The sequence below is a fragment of the Bactrocera neohumeralis genome, chromosome 2, assembly GCF_024586455.1.
Source record: "Bactrocera neohumeralis isolate Rockhampton chromosome 2, APGP_CSIRO_Bneo_wtdbg2-racon-allhic-juicebox.fasta_v2, whole genome shotgun sequence".
In the NCBI taxonomy this organism is placed as follows: Eukaryota; Metazoa; Arthropoda; class Insecta; order Diptera; family Tephritidae; genus Bactrocera; species Bactrocera neohumeralis.
The window spans coordinates 34,787,639-34,808,536 of NC_065919.1; the positions used below are offsets into that span (position 1 = coordinate 34,787,639).

Sequence of the window (20,898 nt, forward strand, 5' to 3'; positions counted from 1 at the left end):
CATATATACATCTCCTTTGAAGATGGTTTTAATATATTTTTTGCCGACAGGAAAAAATCAATATTAGTAAATATGATACCAAATTTTATTGCTTTCCATTCGTGATTTCCTCTGGTAATGAATATTGCATTCTCTTGGAACATTTTTAATAAAAAGATTTGACAACACCTGGAGGTATATGCCTGGCTTATATCCTTGCAAGAACTAAGCTAAACAAGTATACATATGTTTTATAGTCCGCAATCACTGCGGCAGTGGAGAACTTGTGTAAGTAACTTGGGAAATAGTGAATAGTTTTATATTTTTTTCATATATTCATTACAAATCTATATACATACTAGAGGACCCGTCCACGCTTCGCTGTGGCTGATACATAGATAATACTACTACTACCATCGATACGATTTCTATTAGTTGCATTATAACTACATATTCGTTAATAAGATATACATAGCATTTTTCTGAAGCAACTTGTGTTAGTTTACAAAAAAATGGATCTTAAAGCATTTCGTGTAATAATAAAGCATTGCTTTTTGGGAAACCGAGGACAATGATGCTCTAAAGAGGAGAAAGCTCTGTACAAAGTGGTTGCCTCGCAAGTTCATAATCCAACAGAACAATGAATAACGATTCTGAGAAGTGTTTGAAATAAAACCGAATTTTTGCGTCGGTGTGTGACAATAGAAACATAGCTCCATCATTTCTCCCTGGAGTTCAACCGACAGTCATTCTAGTGGACTACAGATGGTGAACCGGTTTTCAGGTGTGGAAAGGCGAATAAATCTGCTGGATTACTGAGCCAGTTATAAGCTATTTCACTGCGTATTTGGTTGCAGTTCTTTTCTACTATTCCAAATATTTAGCAATTGTATTAGTTTTGAGGAAGAATCTGTTTAAAATTGTACGCATATATTCAAGGAAAGGAGGATAATTTGAAATATAATCTTTGTATTTATGAGTTGAATTAAATTTTGACAAAAAGAGATAAAATGTATCCTATGTCCTTACCCTGGTTCTAAGCTACCTTCCCACCAATTTTCAGTTAAATCGATTCAGCCGTTCTTGAGTTATAAATGGTATAACTAACACAACTTTCTTATATACATATATGTATGTATATAGCCGGAATAAAAAAAGCATGCGACCGAAATTGAATGATTCAAATATTTGACAAATAAAAATATTGAAACACAAAACAAAAACAAAAAAAAAAAATTGTATGGAAAAATGTTACTTTTTGGTAATTTTCCAATTTCCCTTAACATTTAGGAGGATGAAAAATAGATGTTGTCCGATTCTCCACCCTAGCCGATATGCCCGCTAAGATTCACGAAAATCGGTCGAGCGGTTTCAGAGGAGTTCAATAACGTACACCGTGACACGACAATTTTATATACATATTAGATACAAAAAAAAGAAAGAAAAAATATAATACAACTTATAAATGCAAAAATTATATTTCAAATCATAAGCATTTGTTTAAAATTCATGTTTGTAGGAATTATTTGAATATATGCGTCTAAATTTTAACAGATTCTTCCTCAAAAATAATACAATTGCTAAGTATTTGGAATAGTAGAAAAGAACTGCAACCAAATACGCAGTGAAATAGAGATAACTGGCTCAGTAATCAGTCGTTGACGTGCATCCCGAAAGACTGATGTCATAACCTTTCCAGTCGACTTTTTCGTCTTTTCACGCTTGAGGACCGGTTCATCATGTGCAGTCCACTAGAATGACTGTCGATTGGACTCCAGTAAGAAATGATGGAGCTATGTTTCTATTGTTACACACCGACGCAAAAATTCTGTTTTATTACGATTAAAGAGCACTCAAACACTTCTCAGAATCAGTTATTCGTTGTTTTTGTTGGATTGTGAACGTGCGAGGCACCCACTTTGCACAGAGCTTTCACCTCTTAAGAGCATCATTGTCCTCGGTGCTCATTTCGCCTGTTTCCAGCTTAGCAAATATCTTTTCAACGATGAATTTCCCTGAGCCCAAATTCAACGGTATTTTCACCCAAAAAGCCAAATGCTTTATTAACACACGAAATGCTTTATGATACACTTTTTTTGTAGACTAACCGTGCGATTCTGTACTGTGATACTGTCTCAAGTCTCTAAATTTGAGATTTTGAGTTAGAGACAATTTTTGAGACTTGAGACGATTTTGCTATTCTGTAAGTGACAGTCACAAAATCCATTACATTTCATTATTCAGAGATGTTTTTAAACTTGAATGAAAATAAATATGTCGATAACAAATATTAAATTTTTTGTAACATAGTCAAAAAACAAAATTATCAATAAAAGTAAAAATATATGTTAACTTTGTTTCATAATATTTACGAAATTTATGTAGAATTGATTTATTTTTAACCTTTTCGTGCTTGAGTTGCTTACAAAATAGAAAATAACTACAATCGATTAATATCTGTGATGATCTCTATTCAAAATGGCAGACAAGAGTTCTTTTTGGTTTTGTGACCTGCTAATTACCAGGTCTCAAGTTTGAGTCAATATTTTGAGACTAACGCTAGAGACTGTTTAGTGAATAGTAACTACATAGTCACTAATTGAGATTTTACCTCAAAATGTCTCAAATAGAGACTAGAGACTGGTTACAGAATCCCGCTATAACACAAGTTGCTTCACAAAAATGCTATATCTCATTAACTAATAGTAATAATCCAACTAATAGAAATCATATACATAGATGGTAGTAGTAGTATTATCTACGTATCAGTCACGGTGAAGCGTGGACGGGTCCTCTTATTGTATATAAATATAATCTCAAAAATTATAAACATTTCATTAATTGTTTTTTCTTTTGGTTATTAAACGTTACAAACCACTATTTTAGGCGGTCAGATTCGGTGTAGGTGTGTTTCTCCTATATTCATTTGATTATGAGAGTAAACATCTCGGTTCAAAATTTATTTATCTTCGCGGCTATTCCCAGAAGTCCAGCGCCAAAGTGATGCTTTAGTTTAACGTCTCACTACTGAAAGACAATATTGTAAATAAAGTATAGATTTAACTAAATTTTTTCAAAGGCACATGGACTTTAAAGATTATACTTGCAAAGTTTTGAATTCTTATAAGAACTAAACTATTCATCCATTTAAATTGAAATAACATTCTTATTTGAATATTAACAAAGTCAATGGAGAATATCTCAAATGATCATTCTAATATGAATTCACAAGATTCAGGTAAGAATAAGGTGAGTATTAAGAGAAGACTAAGCATCATATTGCTCACACTGCTACTATGAAACGTAATAGCAGAGAACGTCTGTATTCACCAAACAAATAAGAGAGCGGCCACTGTTATTGCTAATTAACAGGAAAATGTTAATGAAACACCTGAGAGTTATCTAGAGCAGTTAATATTTAAGCTACATACGTACATATGCATATCTACAATGTTTCGCTAACTCTCGCTCTAACATATCAAAGACCACAATACTTGCATATTCATAATACTCATGATCACGAAAATCACTATTAAAGTCTACAATGTCGTCATTATTACGCTCTCTTATTTTCAACCACTCGCTTGCTTGTTCGTTTACCTGTCAAAATTTTTTACAAAATGGGATCAACAACATAGCAGTAGAAAATCAATATAACATAATGAAATCAAGATGAGCGGATCGGATGTTCTACATACGTACACATTAGCGACTACTACTTATGTATTCATAAGTAGGTTTTTTCAAGCGTCTGATACATTTACTTAGGTTCATTCGTTGCGTAGACAGTCTGCCGGGAAGATGTGAAACTGAAGTTAAAGTTGCGCGCATTAAGATGAACTTAAACACGTGATCAGCGGTGATCAGCTGTTGCTTGTACGGACCGGAGGCCATGATGGCCGCCTTCGTTAGTTGCAGAGTCATTCAATGAGCAAATCAGGTTTTTCTTCGCTATTTCTTTTTGGCGGTTATTAATCATTGAAAGTGTACGGCGTATTTTTTTAAATTTTAATATACAAGCTAACATGTATACAAGATAACATGTATACATAAATAATTTTGGTTTAGCAAAAACAAAAAAAAAATAATAATTGGTGGTTTTGTTTAATATGTACATATGTATGTGTATGTAGTAACAAGCACTGTTTGGTGTTTCATTTGTTTAGTGTTTTTAAGATTTAAAAGTTCTGAAATAAATTGTTCGATTATTTAAAAACAAATATTTTTCGTTCGCTCATTTCGAATATATATTTTAATCCTAAATATAAATATGTTTAATATAGATTCAAGAAATACCTATTCAGTATTAATATTAGATATGACAGTGAAGTCTTTAAACTGCACAAATTTTATTGGCGGCTTGAGGTGCATTTTTGCCTTTATCGTAGTAGTACTGTAAAATATGCCGTATTTTCGCTTTCTTTTGCTCCATGTTTGCGAGGCTATAACTCACGAACGAGTTATAAGGTATAGCATGACCTGATGTGACGAATAAAACTAGAACTACGCGCTTTCAGCGCCAACTAGCGAAAATACCGCAAGACTTTTTTGACAACCTATTATGTGCATAAATTACTCCAAATATTTCCTTTGTAAAATTACATTAGTTTAATCAAGTTATAAAAGTGTATGGAGTGCAATTGTGAATGTATCTATAAAGATGAAAAATGGACGCATAGTATGCAAATAGTTGAATAAATTATATCTATAGTGGATTGTTATTACTTTAATTAAATTATTTTATATTTGAGGTTTCAAGGTCGAAACAGGGTGATGTGAAATTTAAGTTAAGCACTTACTTTATTTATTTATGTATAAATATGTGTAAATTTAGCTGCATCTCATAAATTACTAGCATACTTTATTCCCATTTAACTTTTTCTGATCAGTTAACTCTAAAGCGACTACAATGTTTTTTTTTTAAGTTTATCAATTATTTAGACAAGCGATACATTTTAAAAGGTGGAGAGACTCATATGCAAAATTTAAGAAACGGTATGCCCTAATATGTATATTTTGATATATGTATGTATGTATATGAAAGAAATGTTGGCATGAACATCATCAAGAATCGGCTCCTGTACGCGTTTGCGAAGAAAATCGAAAACAAACGAGTTTACCGCCGGCGATGTGAGCCAGACGCACTCTGCCTCACCTTAATCGAATTTTTTTCACGTTTGCTTGACTTTATTGCCATTATCAGCCACTAATTTGTTAGTAGTGTAGTGCTTTGTTTTTGCTTTCGCTGCTGTCGTTTGGCAGTTAATAAATTTTAAAAATGAATATTGACAAATTGCACCGAATGAACATGTACCGCCGGAGTCAGAGAATTTTAGGAACAAGTTAAACGGACGAAGGAGAACAGCAAATAAGTGAAAGTGTCAGAAGCGAAAAATATGGATGAACAACGGAAACTGGATAACCACATTGAAGTATTCGAAGCAAAGTAAAGCAGTTATGCGAAGTAACACTTTTTATTGTCCTGATATACATACATATGTATATGTACTGTTGCTGCAATATTCATCTTCAAATGCGGTGCACAGTCACAACACTCTGGAGTAAATTTGTTTATTTTTTATAATATACAAATGTAGTATGTTCAGCTTAATGAGTGAGTGTTTAACAAACTATGAATACAAAACCGGTGAACAGCAACTCGCATGGGGCATCTGAGCAACGTCAGTACACTGCCAACATCCACTTTATCTTGCACTAGTGGAATACTAACGAACACGTGGATGCAACTGTATTTTAGTATGTTTTGCAGCTGTGGATCCGCAAACTGAGCTATTTACGCGGAAACTGCAGCAACATGCAATTGTTGTTTTGTATTTTTTTGCTCTGTAGCTAACTTATATTAAGTGGGCATTAATCTTTTCAGGTGATAATTAACAGGCGTTTTGCGCTTGTTAAACATTAAGCGTCGCTTCTTTCCACAGCAACGCGAGTTGTGATGTTACTAAAAATGATTAATTGTTGGTTTTTATAACATCACCTGTTTGCATACGAAGTATTGCATGCGGTACTCTACGTTCGGTCTCATTTTGACTCTCTCGTTCCTCTTCAGCTTCCTTAGCTCCCTCCCGACCTCAATCACAATAACAAAAGGTAAAACTGTCATAAATACATATATTGCATGACTATTGGTTATTCCGTTTACATTCACACACGGAAATAACGAAATTGCACATTTTGTAGCTCTACAGAACATTCATCGATATGACTGCATGAACATATAGTCGCAGCACAACAACAATTTTATTGATGTTTTCGTTGATATGACAATATTGGTTTAATAATATTCACTGTTATGAAGCAATTGATTTGCACGAATATATCGAGTTTTTAAAATGTATTAACTTTTACTGTATAAGAAAGCTTTTATTGAAAATAATGTGCAGTTTTCAAGATATCGATTCTAGCTTTGTTAGATTTTATGATTCACTCGCATACGTGCTTTAGGCAGATGAGGTTTATAATAATTATTATTACAGTGTATTAATTTAATAACCATATAATTTTAAAGAAGTTCAATTTAAGCCTAAGCTGTGAATGGTAATTATTATGGAGAATGTTATTTGGATAATGTGAACTATTTTGATATTAGATTAATAAAACACTTTTATAAGTACATATAGTATATATCACAGAACCTATGAAACACACCGAACAATGAACGCATATTTTGAGTTTAAGACTTGCGTGATAAGAATTCAATTTGCGTTATTGTTACTTTGCAAGTCCTGCGTTATGAGGCAGCCAGATGGAATTATGTACTTTTGGATGAAATTCGGGTAAAGCCGACTTCATTAGCTTATATGTACATATGTATACATATTTATTTAATCGTGTATTTGATTTTAAAACTCATATTGACAATGAGAGAAGAGAACTTGTACCAAATGTGTGCTCGATAATATAAAACACACAATTTTTGCTATGTAAGTCAATTCTTTTTAGAGGGTTAGTTATAATTGTTACTTTTATTACACATATGTCGTTCAGACTGCGATGTAAACAAGTTGTGTATTACACCACTGGAAGCGCTGTTTATAGCTGAAATGCGGTTGTTGTTTATCCGCATTGCAGCTATGTAAGCTACATGATACTGACAAGGGGTGGTGGAGTGAAAAACGCAACCGTCAACGAGGTCCGAGTTGACCGTACAGACTAAGCTTGTGCGATGTGACGGCATGTGCATGTTTTTTTATCTTGCAGATGTAGGATAATTTTGCAGTGTACTGATGAACGTATACATATGAATATGTACGTAGTTTCTTGGGGTTTTTATTTTTCACTGCCCTTGGTAATAATTCATATTCAAATTGCTAATTGAATATTATTTGTTAAAACAACGAGCATTAAGGTCGACTGTGATGAATTTTGTTGTTAATCTATTTAGCTACGTTTTGCGGCCTTCAAAATATTATTAAAATTTGTTTCAGACACTATCATCTTAAACATGCACAACATATCACCGCTTTATAAATTATTACAATTAACAAAAGACATATAATACCATACTCAGATAGTTCGTTAAAACAATTATGCTTACTACCTATTGCTTTCGCTATAGATTTGCTGGCAGAAGAATAACCGTGCTACCATGCGCTCAAAAGGAGATATTCATTTGGTTACTGACTTACTTATGTTTATACTTATGAATAAAATCTCTTCGTGCGCATAGCAATCATCTAATCTTGACTATTTCCTTAAAGAACCTTTGTTCATTAGGAGTATAAAATGAAGTCACTTGCTTCAATAGATTGTGGTATGTATAAGGAAGTAGTTAGAAATCAACTCAGGTCCTTACATCGACCATGTTCGTATATGTAGATAACCATATGTAAACCTATATCTATCTCTTTTAAAGAGTAGGTGTAATTATGGGCGACAATAGCGAAGATAAGATGAAGTGTTGTGATAAAGTACTTGGCAATTCATGAATCAACTGTAACCCTTTAGCGCCAGTTTTTTGGATAGGTTCACCAGCTGAAAATACAAACACAAAATACTGTTTACATGCCTACGTTGTTAAACATATTACACTTAAGTTAACATTCCTTCAAATACTTCACCCTTTTTCTTTTAAAAGTGCTGTTTTTAATGGTCGCGTGTACAATGCACCAACAAAAAATTTTGACTTGAATATATGTAAGTCAAATGCAAAATTGAAAAATAATATATGAATACACTTCATATAAAGAAATAATATATCACGGGTGATGTGGGTGCTCCTGTAGTAGAATGCATTTACACAAAATGTCCAACATTATGATATTCGATATTGCGAGTCAAAGTTAATTTTTTAATTCACATGTACCCATATATTATATTACCATTATATATTTATTCATAATATTCAAGTATCAATGTAGTTTTACCGTGACTCTTAATATAATGAATTGTAAAACAATCCTATTCCTGTGTGGAATAGCCAATTTATATTATTGTAAATAATGACCTTATCATGAGTATTTATGATTTCAAATTTTCTAGGAGCTTTCAACTGTTTTGGATTGTCTTATTCATAATGCTGTTTCATTATTTATTAATTACAAATTAAAAACTGACAAAATTATCATTAAGAGAACATTTTAATGACTTCTACGAATTTGGATCCCAGTACAAATTTTAATAGTAATTCAATTCTTTCTAAATAAATGTAGTTGTAAACTTTAATTTTTTCTTTTAATTTGAATAAAATTGGTTAACTTGAATCCAGGAGGAATTAGGAGCATTACAAATAATAATTGAATCACTTACATCGAACTGGTCAGAAAGCAGGATTAATAGTTGTACGGCTGCTCACTCATTGGCATGATAGCCAGTGAGCGGCGCTCAACTAAATATTGGAAACGGCGGTAAAATTGTAGGAGCAACTTACAAGTGAAAACTAATATCGCCATCAAAGATTGTGCGCATGCGCGATTACCACAAAAGGTCTTATTCTGGTATTCTGGTTGGAGATAGTAACCAGCCACCTGGAACGCGTTGTGCTCATAAAAATAAAAAGAAAGCACTAAAATATTATCTCAGTTTTCTTTACATATAGTAATTTTAACGCATCCTCGAAAACTTAACAGTATGATTTCGCGATTTAAAGTGAATTGACAATAGATTTATTAGTTAACATCAAATACTTCATTCTTAATGTGTTCTTGTTTTTTTTTTTTGCTAACTGCATGTATATATTATGGTAAACTGTATTTATATTCGTAACACGTAAAACCCAACACCAATCGAGAAAGTTCAAAGTACGTAATAAAAAAGTAAAGTACGAAAAAATTAATAAATCCTTACCCATGTCTGTTGATATTCCGCCGTATTGTGTTAAATCTGATCTTATCTTACCTATAATGAGACAATAGTAATGGAAGATTGTTAATTAATTGGTAAGCCACTAAATTTTAGAAAATAATAGAAATAGAAGGCTAATATAATACAAAACACTTGTATATTAAAACTTTCGCATACATACTTATGTTTCCTAAGAAATTATTCGATAAACAACTTATAAAATATTATTAACAGTTAATGCTGTATATAAGTAATTATAACATGTTTCTACAGAGATAATAGTTTTCTTCACCTAACAATTGTTTGTATCACCTTAAAATAATCAATTTAGCTGCCTCTTTGTGTAAGCGATCACTTGAGTAAAGATTTTGTACATGTTTTTATTGGCAAAACGCCATTAAACGAAGACCTGTAAATTGCACTAACTAAGCACTAAATTGAGGTATACTTAGAACTATGATTTGGCACAGGGAATTACAGTAGCAAGACTAATCTGTAGGCTAAAAATTTTGAAAAATCTTTTGACATTTCTATATTACAGTGTGAAAATTAGCGAAATCGGGCTACAACGGCGCTCACTCCCTATATAACACAATTTTAAATTTCATTTGATTCTTTCACTTTGTAGTATACAAATCAAACAGCAATTAATATAACCAGATAAAACTTTGCACAAAAAGTTCTTTTGAAGTACATTGTGACAAAAAAGCAACCGGAAATTGTAATTAAATTACCCAGGTAAATGACATTTTAAAAAATTGTATTTAGCTAAGTTGGTAGGGCTGTCCTTAATTCTTTTTCACTGGCGTAGACTCCGTTTACGCGATTATAGCCGAACTAACAACACCGCGCCAGTCGTTTCTTCTTTTCGCAATGTGGGGCCAATTTGTATGGCAAATATGAACGCGATCTGTCAACCAGTTTGCTTACTGCAGCTGCTTAAGTCGGTACACCTCAGTCGTACGCGCGATTTTTACAATGGATACAAATATCGAACAAATAATATGTCTCCCATTTTGTACTTTTACCAAATTTCGTGTGCAAAAAACGTTACGAATGTAAGAAAAGGCTTACGGTGATTAAAAAACACAAGCCTACGAGTGGTACAAAGCCTTTCAAGACGATCGAGAGATCGTTGAAGACATCCCTCGTTTTGGATGACCTTCGACGTCTTCAACTGGTGAAAATAATAAAAAAGTGAAGTATATGGAAACAGAACCATCAAGCGCGTCGCATGTTCGGTGAATGAGCCGATTTTCGCAAGAAAGTTTTTATCAGCAAAAATTAATGTACATATTTGGAGTGATGATAATCCATAAGCCATTGCTGAGACCGCGTTACGTGCTCATAACGGCATTGTTTAGCCCTATGGGCAGAGGGAATCATTGGTCCATGTTTCTTCCAAAATGAAGATGGTCATAATGTTACAGTTAATGGGAAACGCTATAGAGCTATGAATAACAACTTTTTCGTGCCTGAATTGGATAATGTTAATTTTGACGACGCTACATTGCGTCGCGGGTCTATGGCGTGGTGCCCAAAATCGTGCGATTTAACACTAATGGACTAGTTTTTGTGAGATTATGTGAAGTCGCACGATATTGCTGACATGAGTCCGTAGGTGGTGCCTATTGGTCACTTGCCCGAATTTATTGTCTAAACATGATGGCAAATTCCTATATTTAAAATGAAGCTAAATTCTTGGTTATAACATTAAATTATATCCGTTTAATTTCTTCGTGAAAACCGCTTGTCTACAAAAAACACCCTTCGTATGCACATACATATGTAAATATCTGTATCTTAATTATATTCGATCAGTTTGTATGGCAACGGTCTGAGTAATATATTCGTAGAATGTACCCCTTATATGAATAATAGTCTATGCCAAATTTTGTGGAATAAAAAAATTGTCGACCAAATTTTGATCGACCAATTGTTAAGGCATATAATGGAACCTATCTGAACAACTTGTTAGGAGGTTATATCATTGTCTTGCGTAACCAGAGTTTTCGATAAGAAATGTAACGATAGGTTTAAAGTAAATGTAGTGAAGGCAATGCGAATTATTCTTATACACGAATAAAGGGATAATACACTACTTGTTTACATAATTCTCCTCTTTTTTGTCCAACAAATTTGTATGCTCTCAGTTTAATGTTTACATCGTAAAAGTGCAAAATGTAAACAACGAAATGCCAGCCGTAATACCGCAAATGCCACTGCTCAGCATTCGAAAAAAATGGATGTAGTGATGCGCTGTGTTATATTCAACCAATGTGGAGCAGGAGTGTAAAAATTTGATTTAATGCTTGTGATAGACCACGTGTATAGTTAAATATGCTAGGTCGTGCCTGACGCTTTAAGCACCGCTTCCGTTGTCCGCCAATTTCCTCACGCCAAAAAAGTACAAAATTAACATATAAGGAAGGGCTAAGATCGTGCGTAACCGCAAGTATTATACTTTAGCAAATTGAAAGCATCAAAGCTGAGGCAATACTTTTAGGTGTTCGCAAAACCTTATATTAAGCAAGTATTTATTAAGCTATTTGCCGTTGAAATTTTTTCAGAAGTCTTAAACTATTATTTTAGGTACATACATATGTACATAAGTATGTATATGGAAGCTGAATCGATGTTATTCTTTTTGTTCATCACGATCCATCATTGCCTGAAAAATACGTACTCTGAGTTGAGTTAAGCTGAGATATATGGAATAAAGTCAAGCGGATATTTATGTGTGTTAGGTATACGGTTTACGGTACAATGCATAGTCGGAAATCACTAAATACCCCATATACATATCCAAATATACTCGAGAACGTTGTTTCCATTAAATTTTATGAAGATAACTCGCATTGAAAGTATACTATAAAGTATACTATAATCACCCATTAATAGTAACGCTTTCTCCAAATTAGTCTATAGTAAATCTAATATTATAGGTACGTGTGTTTAATTTTTCTCAGATATCTTACATATGTGTCGATATATACAAGGCCGTAGCCAGGATTTCATTTGGGGAGGGGGGGGATTAACTAAAAAAAAACATTTCAAATTCAAATTACATATGTACATATCTTTATTCAGGCTTTACAGTGATTATTTATATATAATACATACTTATACATCTTAAAAAATATATTAAAAAATCATAAAATAAAGAAACTAAAAATATTTCATTTATTTTGTACATACATATGTTAATCTACACCTGTAAATTGTTAAAAACACATATTATATGTACTATATATGTATTTGTGCGAGCTTTTTTCGCAGCAAATATGTCAATAACTTCTTTTGTTGGCACATTTATACGGCGATGAACCGACATCAATGCCAAACCATTTAATCTTTCCGTGCTTGTTGAGTTTCTGAGGTACGTCTTTAACCTCTTCATAGTTGAAAAAGATCGCTCGGAAGAGCATGTAGTAACTGGTAAAGTTACCAAAATTTTTAATAGAAAATACACATTTGGAAATAAATCTTTATTGCAGGCTTCAAGCGATTCTATTGCTGAATTAGGCATGTTTATTTCGGGTTCGTTGCGCCATTTTGTTTGCCAAAGCTGCAATTCAGACTTAATGTAATTGTCTTTTAAAAAATTTTCATAAAATGAAAAGGTGTTTTCGTGAAATACTGTGCCAGCCTTTACACACTCTTTTGGTAGCAATTTTTAAAGTTGTGTCACTGTTACATTATGCTTTTCAAATCTTAGTTTTAATTGGTTAATGAAATCATCTAAGAGTGGAAGTAAAATGGTTATTCGGTAGTATTTTTTTGGATCTTTTTCAACTATGTTTGCGCGGCTTTGCTGTCGCCCAGTTATTCGAGGCAACGCTATTGTTTCACCCAGAAACTCAAGCAAGTTCTCAGCATCTTTAAAAATATCTACGAACTCTGTTTCTGAGTTTGTACGCATATTTTTAAAATTGTTTATAATGAGATCGACGTGCTGTACAGCAGCCGCTAAGTCGCATGAAGTTGTTTGAAGAGTTTTGCATAATGGCAAATATACAATTTAGGCAGCACAAGCTTATCACGAACTCGCTAGTTGATATTGATCTTATAAAAGAAGATGCTTTTGATGAAGTATCGCAATCGCTATTACCACTTAATTCTTCTAATGCACCAACAATCGCTTTAAAAATCTCTTTAAACCTCAGCAGCCCATCATGGTTTTCAACCCATCGGGTTTCGCACATTGCAGTTAATTTTCTCCATTTTGTTTTTGGCATATTTTGTTTAATATATTCTGTTAAAAAATTTGTTCGTTTGGCGGAGGATTTGAAAAAGAGCCCTATTGATTTTATAATGCCAATTGCATTTCTGATGGGTTGAATTTGGCATGAGTGACACAAAGCTAAATTTAGCGAATGAGAGCTGCAGTGCACATAGAGAGCTTCAGGATATTTTTCTCGGATTATTGCCTGCACACCATTCACATTGCCTTTCATGCTTGCAGCACCATCGTAGCCTTGTCCAACTAAATAATTACAGTCAATTTGCATTTTGTGTAAACTTTCCAGAATTGTTTGAGCTAAAGAAGCTCCTGTTGTGCTTTCAACAGTAACAAATGTAAGAAAATCTTCTTGTACGATATAAACATTGTTGTAGAGCTCGGTGTATCTTACACAGATGGACATTTGTTCCTCTCGTGATATATCCGTTGTTTCATCAGCCAGCAAGGAAAAACTCTTAGCATTATTAATAGCCGTCACCAGTTGTTTTTGAATTATTTCACCACAAACAGAAATCAATTCATTTTGTATAGTTGGACTATAATATGTAGCATTTAACTGCAAAGTTTCATCATGTTGTTTCAAATCTATATCGCCACATTTATGACGCATACGTAATATAGCTCGAAAACTACCATCATTAATATCTGGTTCAGACTCATTGAATTTAATACATCTGAAATCGCAAGTTCCTCTTAATGATAATTCTTGTCGTCCACACAGCTTAATGGTTTCAACAATGGGAACCAGTTTTTTCCTATTTTTGGCAATATTAGCGGATCGCGCGATGTCTAGCTGACTCCTTATGTCTATTTGTTTTTTTTCATATACGCTTATAAAATTATCAGCAAATAATGTGCAGTCTTGATGATACTTGCTTTGCTCATGCCGCTTAAAATCCGCGATCGCGTCTTTCCACTTGTTTAATGGTTTCACAACCAAAAACGATAAAGCAAGCGTGCCACAAAATATATGCGTACCTATCTATAATCTATAAAGATTGTCGTTAGTTCAGTAGTCAAGCATATACATACATACATATGTATGTAGATACAAATAATAATTGAGACTAACTTTTTACATGATTTCTATGCTTCTAAAAAATACAATTAAGCATATTTATATTATAAAAAAAAATTTAATCACATTAATTTCGGGGGGGGATTGATCCCTGCCATCACCCCCCCTAGATTAGATACGGCCTTGGATATATACGGTATAAAGTCGATCAGACGCTTGAAACTTCTTTATTAAATATATGAGATTAGGGAGAGTATTAACCCGATTTTATCACCTTACTAAAGTTGGAAAATTATGATCCGATTTCGACAATTTATAGAAGTGACCATCCACTATTTGTGCAAAGTTATCCTAATCAAGTTTGGTTGATATACATAAGTAGCTTAAGTGTATTGTGAAATATGGTATGTACTTTATTTGCTATGCAAGGTGTAAAATTTTTATACTCTCGCAACAATGTTGCTAACCAGAGTATTATAGTTTTGTTCACATAACGGTTGTTTGTAAGTCCTAAAACTAAAAGAGTCAGATATAGGGTTATATATACCAAAGTGATCAGGGCGACGAGTAGAGTCGAAATCCGGATGTCTGTCTGTCCGTCCGTCCGTCTGTCCGTCCGTGCAAGCTGTAACTTGAGTAAAAATTGAGATATCATGATGAAACTTGGTACACGTATTCCTTGGCTCCATAAGAAGGTTAAGTTCGAAGATGGGCAAAATCGGCCAACTGCCACGCCCACAAAATGGCGGAAACCGAAAACCTATAAAGTATCATAACTGAGCCATAAATAAAGATATTAAAGTGAAATTTGGCACAAAGGATCGCATTAGGGAGGGGCATATTTGGACGCAATTGTTTTGGAAAAGTGGGCGTGGCCCCGCCCCCTACTAAGTTTTTTGTACATATCTCGGAAACTACTATAGCTATGTCAACTAAAGTCTACAGAGTCGTTTCCTTCAGGCATTTCCATATACAGTTCAAAAATGGAAGAAATCGGATAATAACCACGCCCACCTCCCATACAAAGGTTATGTTCAAAATCACTAAAAGTGCGTTAGCCGACTAACAAAAAACGTCAGAAACACTAAATTTTACGGAAGAAGTGGCAGAAGGAAGCTGCACCCAGGCTTTTCTTGAAAATTGAAAATGGGCGTGGCGCCGCCCACTTATGGACCAAGAACCATATCTCAGGAGCTACTAGACCGATTTCAATGAAATTCGGTATATAATATTTTCTTAACACCCTGATGACATGTACGAAATATGGGTGAAATCGGTTCGCAACCACGCCTTCTTCCAATATAACGCTATTTTGAATTCCATCTGATGCCTTCTCTGTATAATACGAGTATAAACATTAGGAACCAATGATGATAGCGGAATAAAACTTTACAAAAATACGGTATTTGAAAAATATGTAAATGACGTATTATGAAATCTCGATTATCACTTTACCATGCGAGAGTATAAAATGTTCGGTGACACCCGAACTTAGCCCTTCCTTACTTGTTATACTCTCGCAACATTGTTGCTAAGGAGAGTATTATAGTTTTGTTCACATAACGGTTGTTTGTAAGTCCTAAAACTAAAAGAGTCAGATATAGGGTTATATATACCAAAGAGATCAGGGTGACGAGTAGAGTTGAAATCCGGATGTCTGTCTGTCCGTCCGTCTGTCCGTCCGTCCGTCCGTACAAGCTGTAACTTGAGTAAAAATTGAGATATCATGATGAAACTTGGTACACGTATTCCTTGGCTCCATAAGAAGATTAAGTTCGAAGATGAGCAAAATTGGCCAACTGCCACGCCCACAAAATGGCGGAAACCGAAAACCTATAAAGTGTCATAACTAAGCCATAAATAAAGATATTAAAGTGAAATTTGCCACAAGGGATCGCATTAGGGAGGGTCATATTTGAACGCAATTTTTTTGGAAAAGTGGGCGTGGCCCCGCCCCTACTAAGTTTTTTGTACATATCTCGGAAACTACTATAGCTATGTCAACCAAACTCTACACAGTCGTTTCCTTCAGGCATTTCCATATACAGTTTAAAAATGGAAGAAATCGGATAATAACCACGCCCAAATCCCATACAAAGGTTATGTTGAAAATCACTAAAAGTGCATTAACCGACTAACAAAAAACGTCAGAAAAACTAAATTTTACGGAAGAAATTGCAGAGGGAAGCTGCACCCAGGTTTTTTTTTTTAATTGAAAATGGGCGTGGTCTCGCCCACTTATGGACCAAAAACCATATCTCAGGAACTACTAGACCGATTTCAATGAAATTCGGTATATAATATTAACACCCTGATGACATGTACGAAATATGGGTGAAATCGGTTTACAACCACGCCTTCTTCCAATATAACGCTATTTTGAATACCATCTGATGCCTTTTCTGTATAATACGAGTATATACATTAGGAACCAATGATGATAGCGGAATAAAACTTTACAAAAGTACGGTATTTGAAAAATATGTAAATGACGTATAATGAAATCTCGATTATCACTTTATCATGCGAAAGTATAAAATGTTCGGTAACACCCGAACTTAGCCCTTCCTTACTTGTTGAATATCTATTAAATTTATTTAAATGTAACCAAATAGTATAACTTTGATAAGTAGAAGTGAATAAAATAAAAGATATTTCTTTAAAATAATTTAGAAGACAAACAGTGTATATTTTGAAAAGATAATTAATGCTAATGACTTCAACAATGAAAGTTTGCTTGGGCCACCACCGAATAATATTAAAATAAATAAATCATTATTAAAATGCAAGTTTCACCCAATGTATATAAGTACATATATATGTGTATGCATATTTTTATGTTTTTATTATTGTTGTTGATTCTTTATATCGATGAGATTGCCATGGTTGCTTGCATACCGTTTGGACGTAAGACATGTATCATATATAAACATATGTGAGAGTTGCCCCATTGATTACGTCGCACTAATGATTTGTGGTTGTTAAATAAATTTAAAAACGTTCATAACAAAGCTGCCGGTTTCGCCGCTAAATATGTTAGTTTTTGGCTTACACTTGTTAATACATGTACACACATATACATATGTATATGTATATATGAAAACTTTAAAAATTTTCAATTCACATATTTTATAGAATTAATTAAACAGTGAAAACATAAATACATATATTATGTTTAGGCTACTGTTTTTAGTTGCAGCAATGTCTTTTTGCAAACACACAATGCTTACATTTTTTATTTGCATTGGGTTTATTAGCACTATTTCTTTTTGATAAGTGTTTACATTTCTCATAAGAAAACTAAAATAGCAGATCACAACGTACAAACCTAAGCAAACAAAATTACATACTATACATACATATATTTTCTCCACTCTACTTTGCAGTGAGAAAAGCGCACTGGCGTCTAATAGGCAGTCAGTGAAATGTGGCCAGACGTAGCCTGCAGCTTGCAGATACACATTGTGTATTTGTTTGGGTCGGCAATTAAGATTTATATCAACTAAATTTGATGAGCAATAAAAATTGAGCTTTTCAAAAATGGAAAAGAAGGGCGATGAAGTAAAAGAAGAATTACGAAATAAATTAAAAAACCTCAGTAGACGCAAACAGCTGACTCCATATGTATCTTCAAAAAGCACCAAAAGCAACAACAACACACCTTCATAAACTGCAACTCGAATGTAGTAAATCTTTTAAATTATATTTGATCTTGTTAGCTTGTTTTACTTGCGTTTTTGCTCACTCACCCAGGCGTCACTACGATACACGCAGTAGGTTTAAAAATAAAATGAACTTAAGGATTTTAGAATTGAAGAATGAATTAAATAATTGGTTAATATGGAATATCTTAAAATTGTTGAATATAAAGGTTAAGCTGAATGATAAAAATGTATAAAAAGAAAAGTAAATACACCATATTGATTCATTCGCTTGTATAGCTGCTAGTATTCATCCTAAGTGGTTGATTGATGAAAAGGCTATTAATTTTTTTGTCAATACTTCCCTTAGCCTCCATATATATCCAGTAGTATTATACAAGGTGCGTTCCAAAGTAAACAGGACTTTAAAAAAAGGACAAATGGTTTTTTCTGCAAAATCAATTTATTTTATTCAAAGTAGTCTCCCTCTGCTTCAATATAGCTTTTCGCACGGTCCAAAAGCATGTCGAACGAGTGTTTTAGCTCGTTGGCCGGTATGGCCGCTAGTACGCCGGTGCAACCCTTTTGAATGGCCTCTACGTATGCATAACGCCTTCCGCTCATGTGCAAATGCATTCCTCCGAAAAGGAAGAAGTCGCACGGTGCCATATCAGGTGAATACGGGAAGTGGTTAATGGTTAAAATGTGATTTTTGGTCAAATAATCGTTCTTCCAATATTGGGCTCTGAGCAATTTTTGGTCGTCGATGTTTTGGAGATATTCAATTCCATTTCCATGAATTTCAATGATGACTTCGGCTAATTTTTGATGAATTCACGCACAGTTTCTATGGAATTTCCGGTGATCACGGATTTTGAATGGCCCACATATTGATCGTCATTTATGTCCTCACGACCACTTTGAAAACGTTGAAACCACTCGTGCACTCTGCTACGGGATAAGCAATCATCGCCATTAACTTTTTTCATCAATTGAAACGTTTCGGTAAAAGTTACCAATTTTTAAACAAAATTTAATGTTGGCTCTTTTTTCGAAGCTCATTTTCGCAACGATAACACAAACATACTGACACTTAAAATACAATAACTTCACTTCTAATTAAAGAAATGTCATGAAATTCTCACTGGAAAATCGATAGGAGATTTTAACGCACCATACGATATAGAGATGGCGCCACAAGGGCGCGCTAGATTCAAATAGTAATTAAGGCAACTGGGAAGAGCCCGTTTTTCTCTTGGAATGAGTCTTTCATTTTAATATTCATCTAAAGCTTTTGAAACTACTAATTGTAGGATCATAATAAGCAGAGTAGTAGTGTGAGACAATTTTCATAGAGAGTCGAGGGTTCAAAAACTGATCGAACTCAGTTCATACAAGGATTTTCAAATATACTACAGTTGACTTTATATCCTAGATTTTCTTTATTATCAGACATTAAATTGCGTGAAAACATGTTCTCGATTATAAATTGATATTTTAATAAAATTGGATGTACAAGTTATCTTAAACCTAATATGGTTGGGTACTAAATATGAATGAAATTATCTATCTAATATTCATATTATTAATGTTATTGTATTTAGCCTCTTTGGTAGATTTTTTATCACATATGTAAACATATCTGATTTGAGTAAATTAGTTTGATGCTAGTATAAATATTTGGGACACGAAGCAACATACATATTTAATAATTTGGTCCATAAGGTATAGATGCTTTCGTAAATTACAGGTGTCTTATTCACCTTAAAACATATATAGAAAAGAGAAATTTAGCTACAACACATTAAAAATAAATGACCACGTTTCTTCTCCTATTTGTGACGATGAATTATTGCCGTTTCAAGTCCCTTTATTGCTATTACATAACGATAGTAAAACATAATTTTATATTTCGCTTTACCAATGTTTGATCGTAATGCCTACCAAACCACCATATTATAAGAGTATGTACATATGCAAATATATTCAATTATAAATATGAGTATTTGTGTTGTTCTCTTATTTGTATAAATGTAATTAAGTTCCGTTTAACAAAAGAACGAACATTTTCGAATGCGCAATCAACTTCACAAGTTCGGTTATACTACATTAGTGTCAATTTAATGTTTCCTTAATGACACCGCATTCGGTGTAGGAGGGGCATAAGAGAGTACAGTACTTGCTATCAGTTCAGTAGGTCAATTGTTCAAGTTTACCATGGTAGTGGGTATAATGAGTAAAAAACAATCGTCCTTTCAATGTTTCTTTATTCCCATACACTATGAATTTCATTTAAAGACGAATAGGTTGATTTTTAGCAGCATCTATACATTATCTTATTTCAATTATTCATAACAATATATCTCATTTAATGTTTGCTTTACAAAAAAATTTGGACTTATCTTAATTATATAAAGTTATTTAAATATAAAACTTGAAATCTGTTTTTTTTTTGCTGTCATGAAAGTTTTATAACACTAAAGAGTGTCTCAAAACAAACACAAGAATTAGATTTGTTGCCATTTATGTGGTAAAGTGTTGACAATTATAAGAAAACCAAATCGACAGCTGGCAGTTTAAGCTTATTAAAAATGAGGCGTTCGTTACAGGACCTAACATCTGCATTATTGAACAACATTTCAAAAAAAAAAATGGAGGCAGCAGTTCGAAAGTTTCATACAAAATATGGTCGGAATAGTGTTTTAACATTGTCC

General features: G+C 33.4%; 1 protein-coding gene across 2 annotated transcripts in view; it reads right to left on the minus strand.

Moving 5' to 3' along the window:
- LOC126757495 (homeotic protein ultrabithorax) overlaps positions 1–20,898 on the minus strand; it is a 145,549-nt gene that overhangs the window by 109,286 nt on the left and 15,365 nt on the right. The window contains exon 2 of one of the 2 annotated variants that reach the window (XM_050471440.1): positions 9,286–9,336. The exons of the other annotated variant lie outside the window; for it this stretch is intronic. Within the exon in view, the coding sequence (XP_050327397.1) occupies positions 9,286–9,336 (51 nt within the window). The remainder of the gene's footprint in view (positions 1–9,285; positions 9,337–20,898) is intronic. 2 annotated transcript variants of the gene reach the window in all.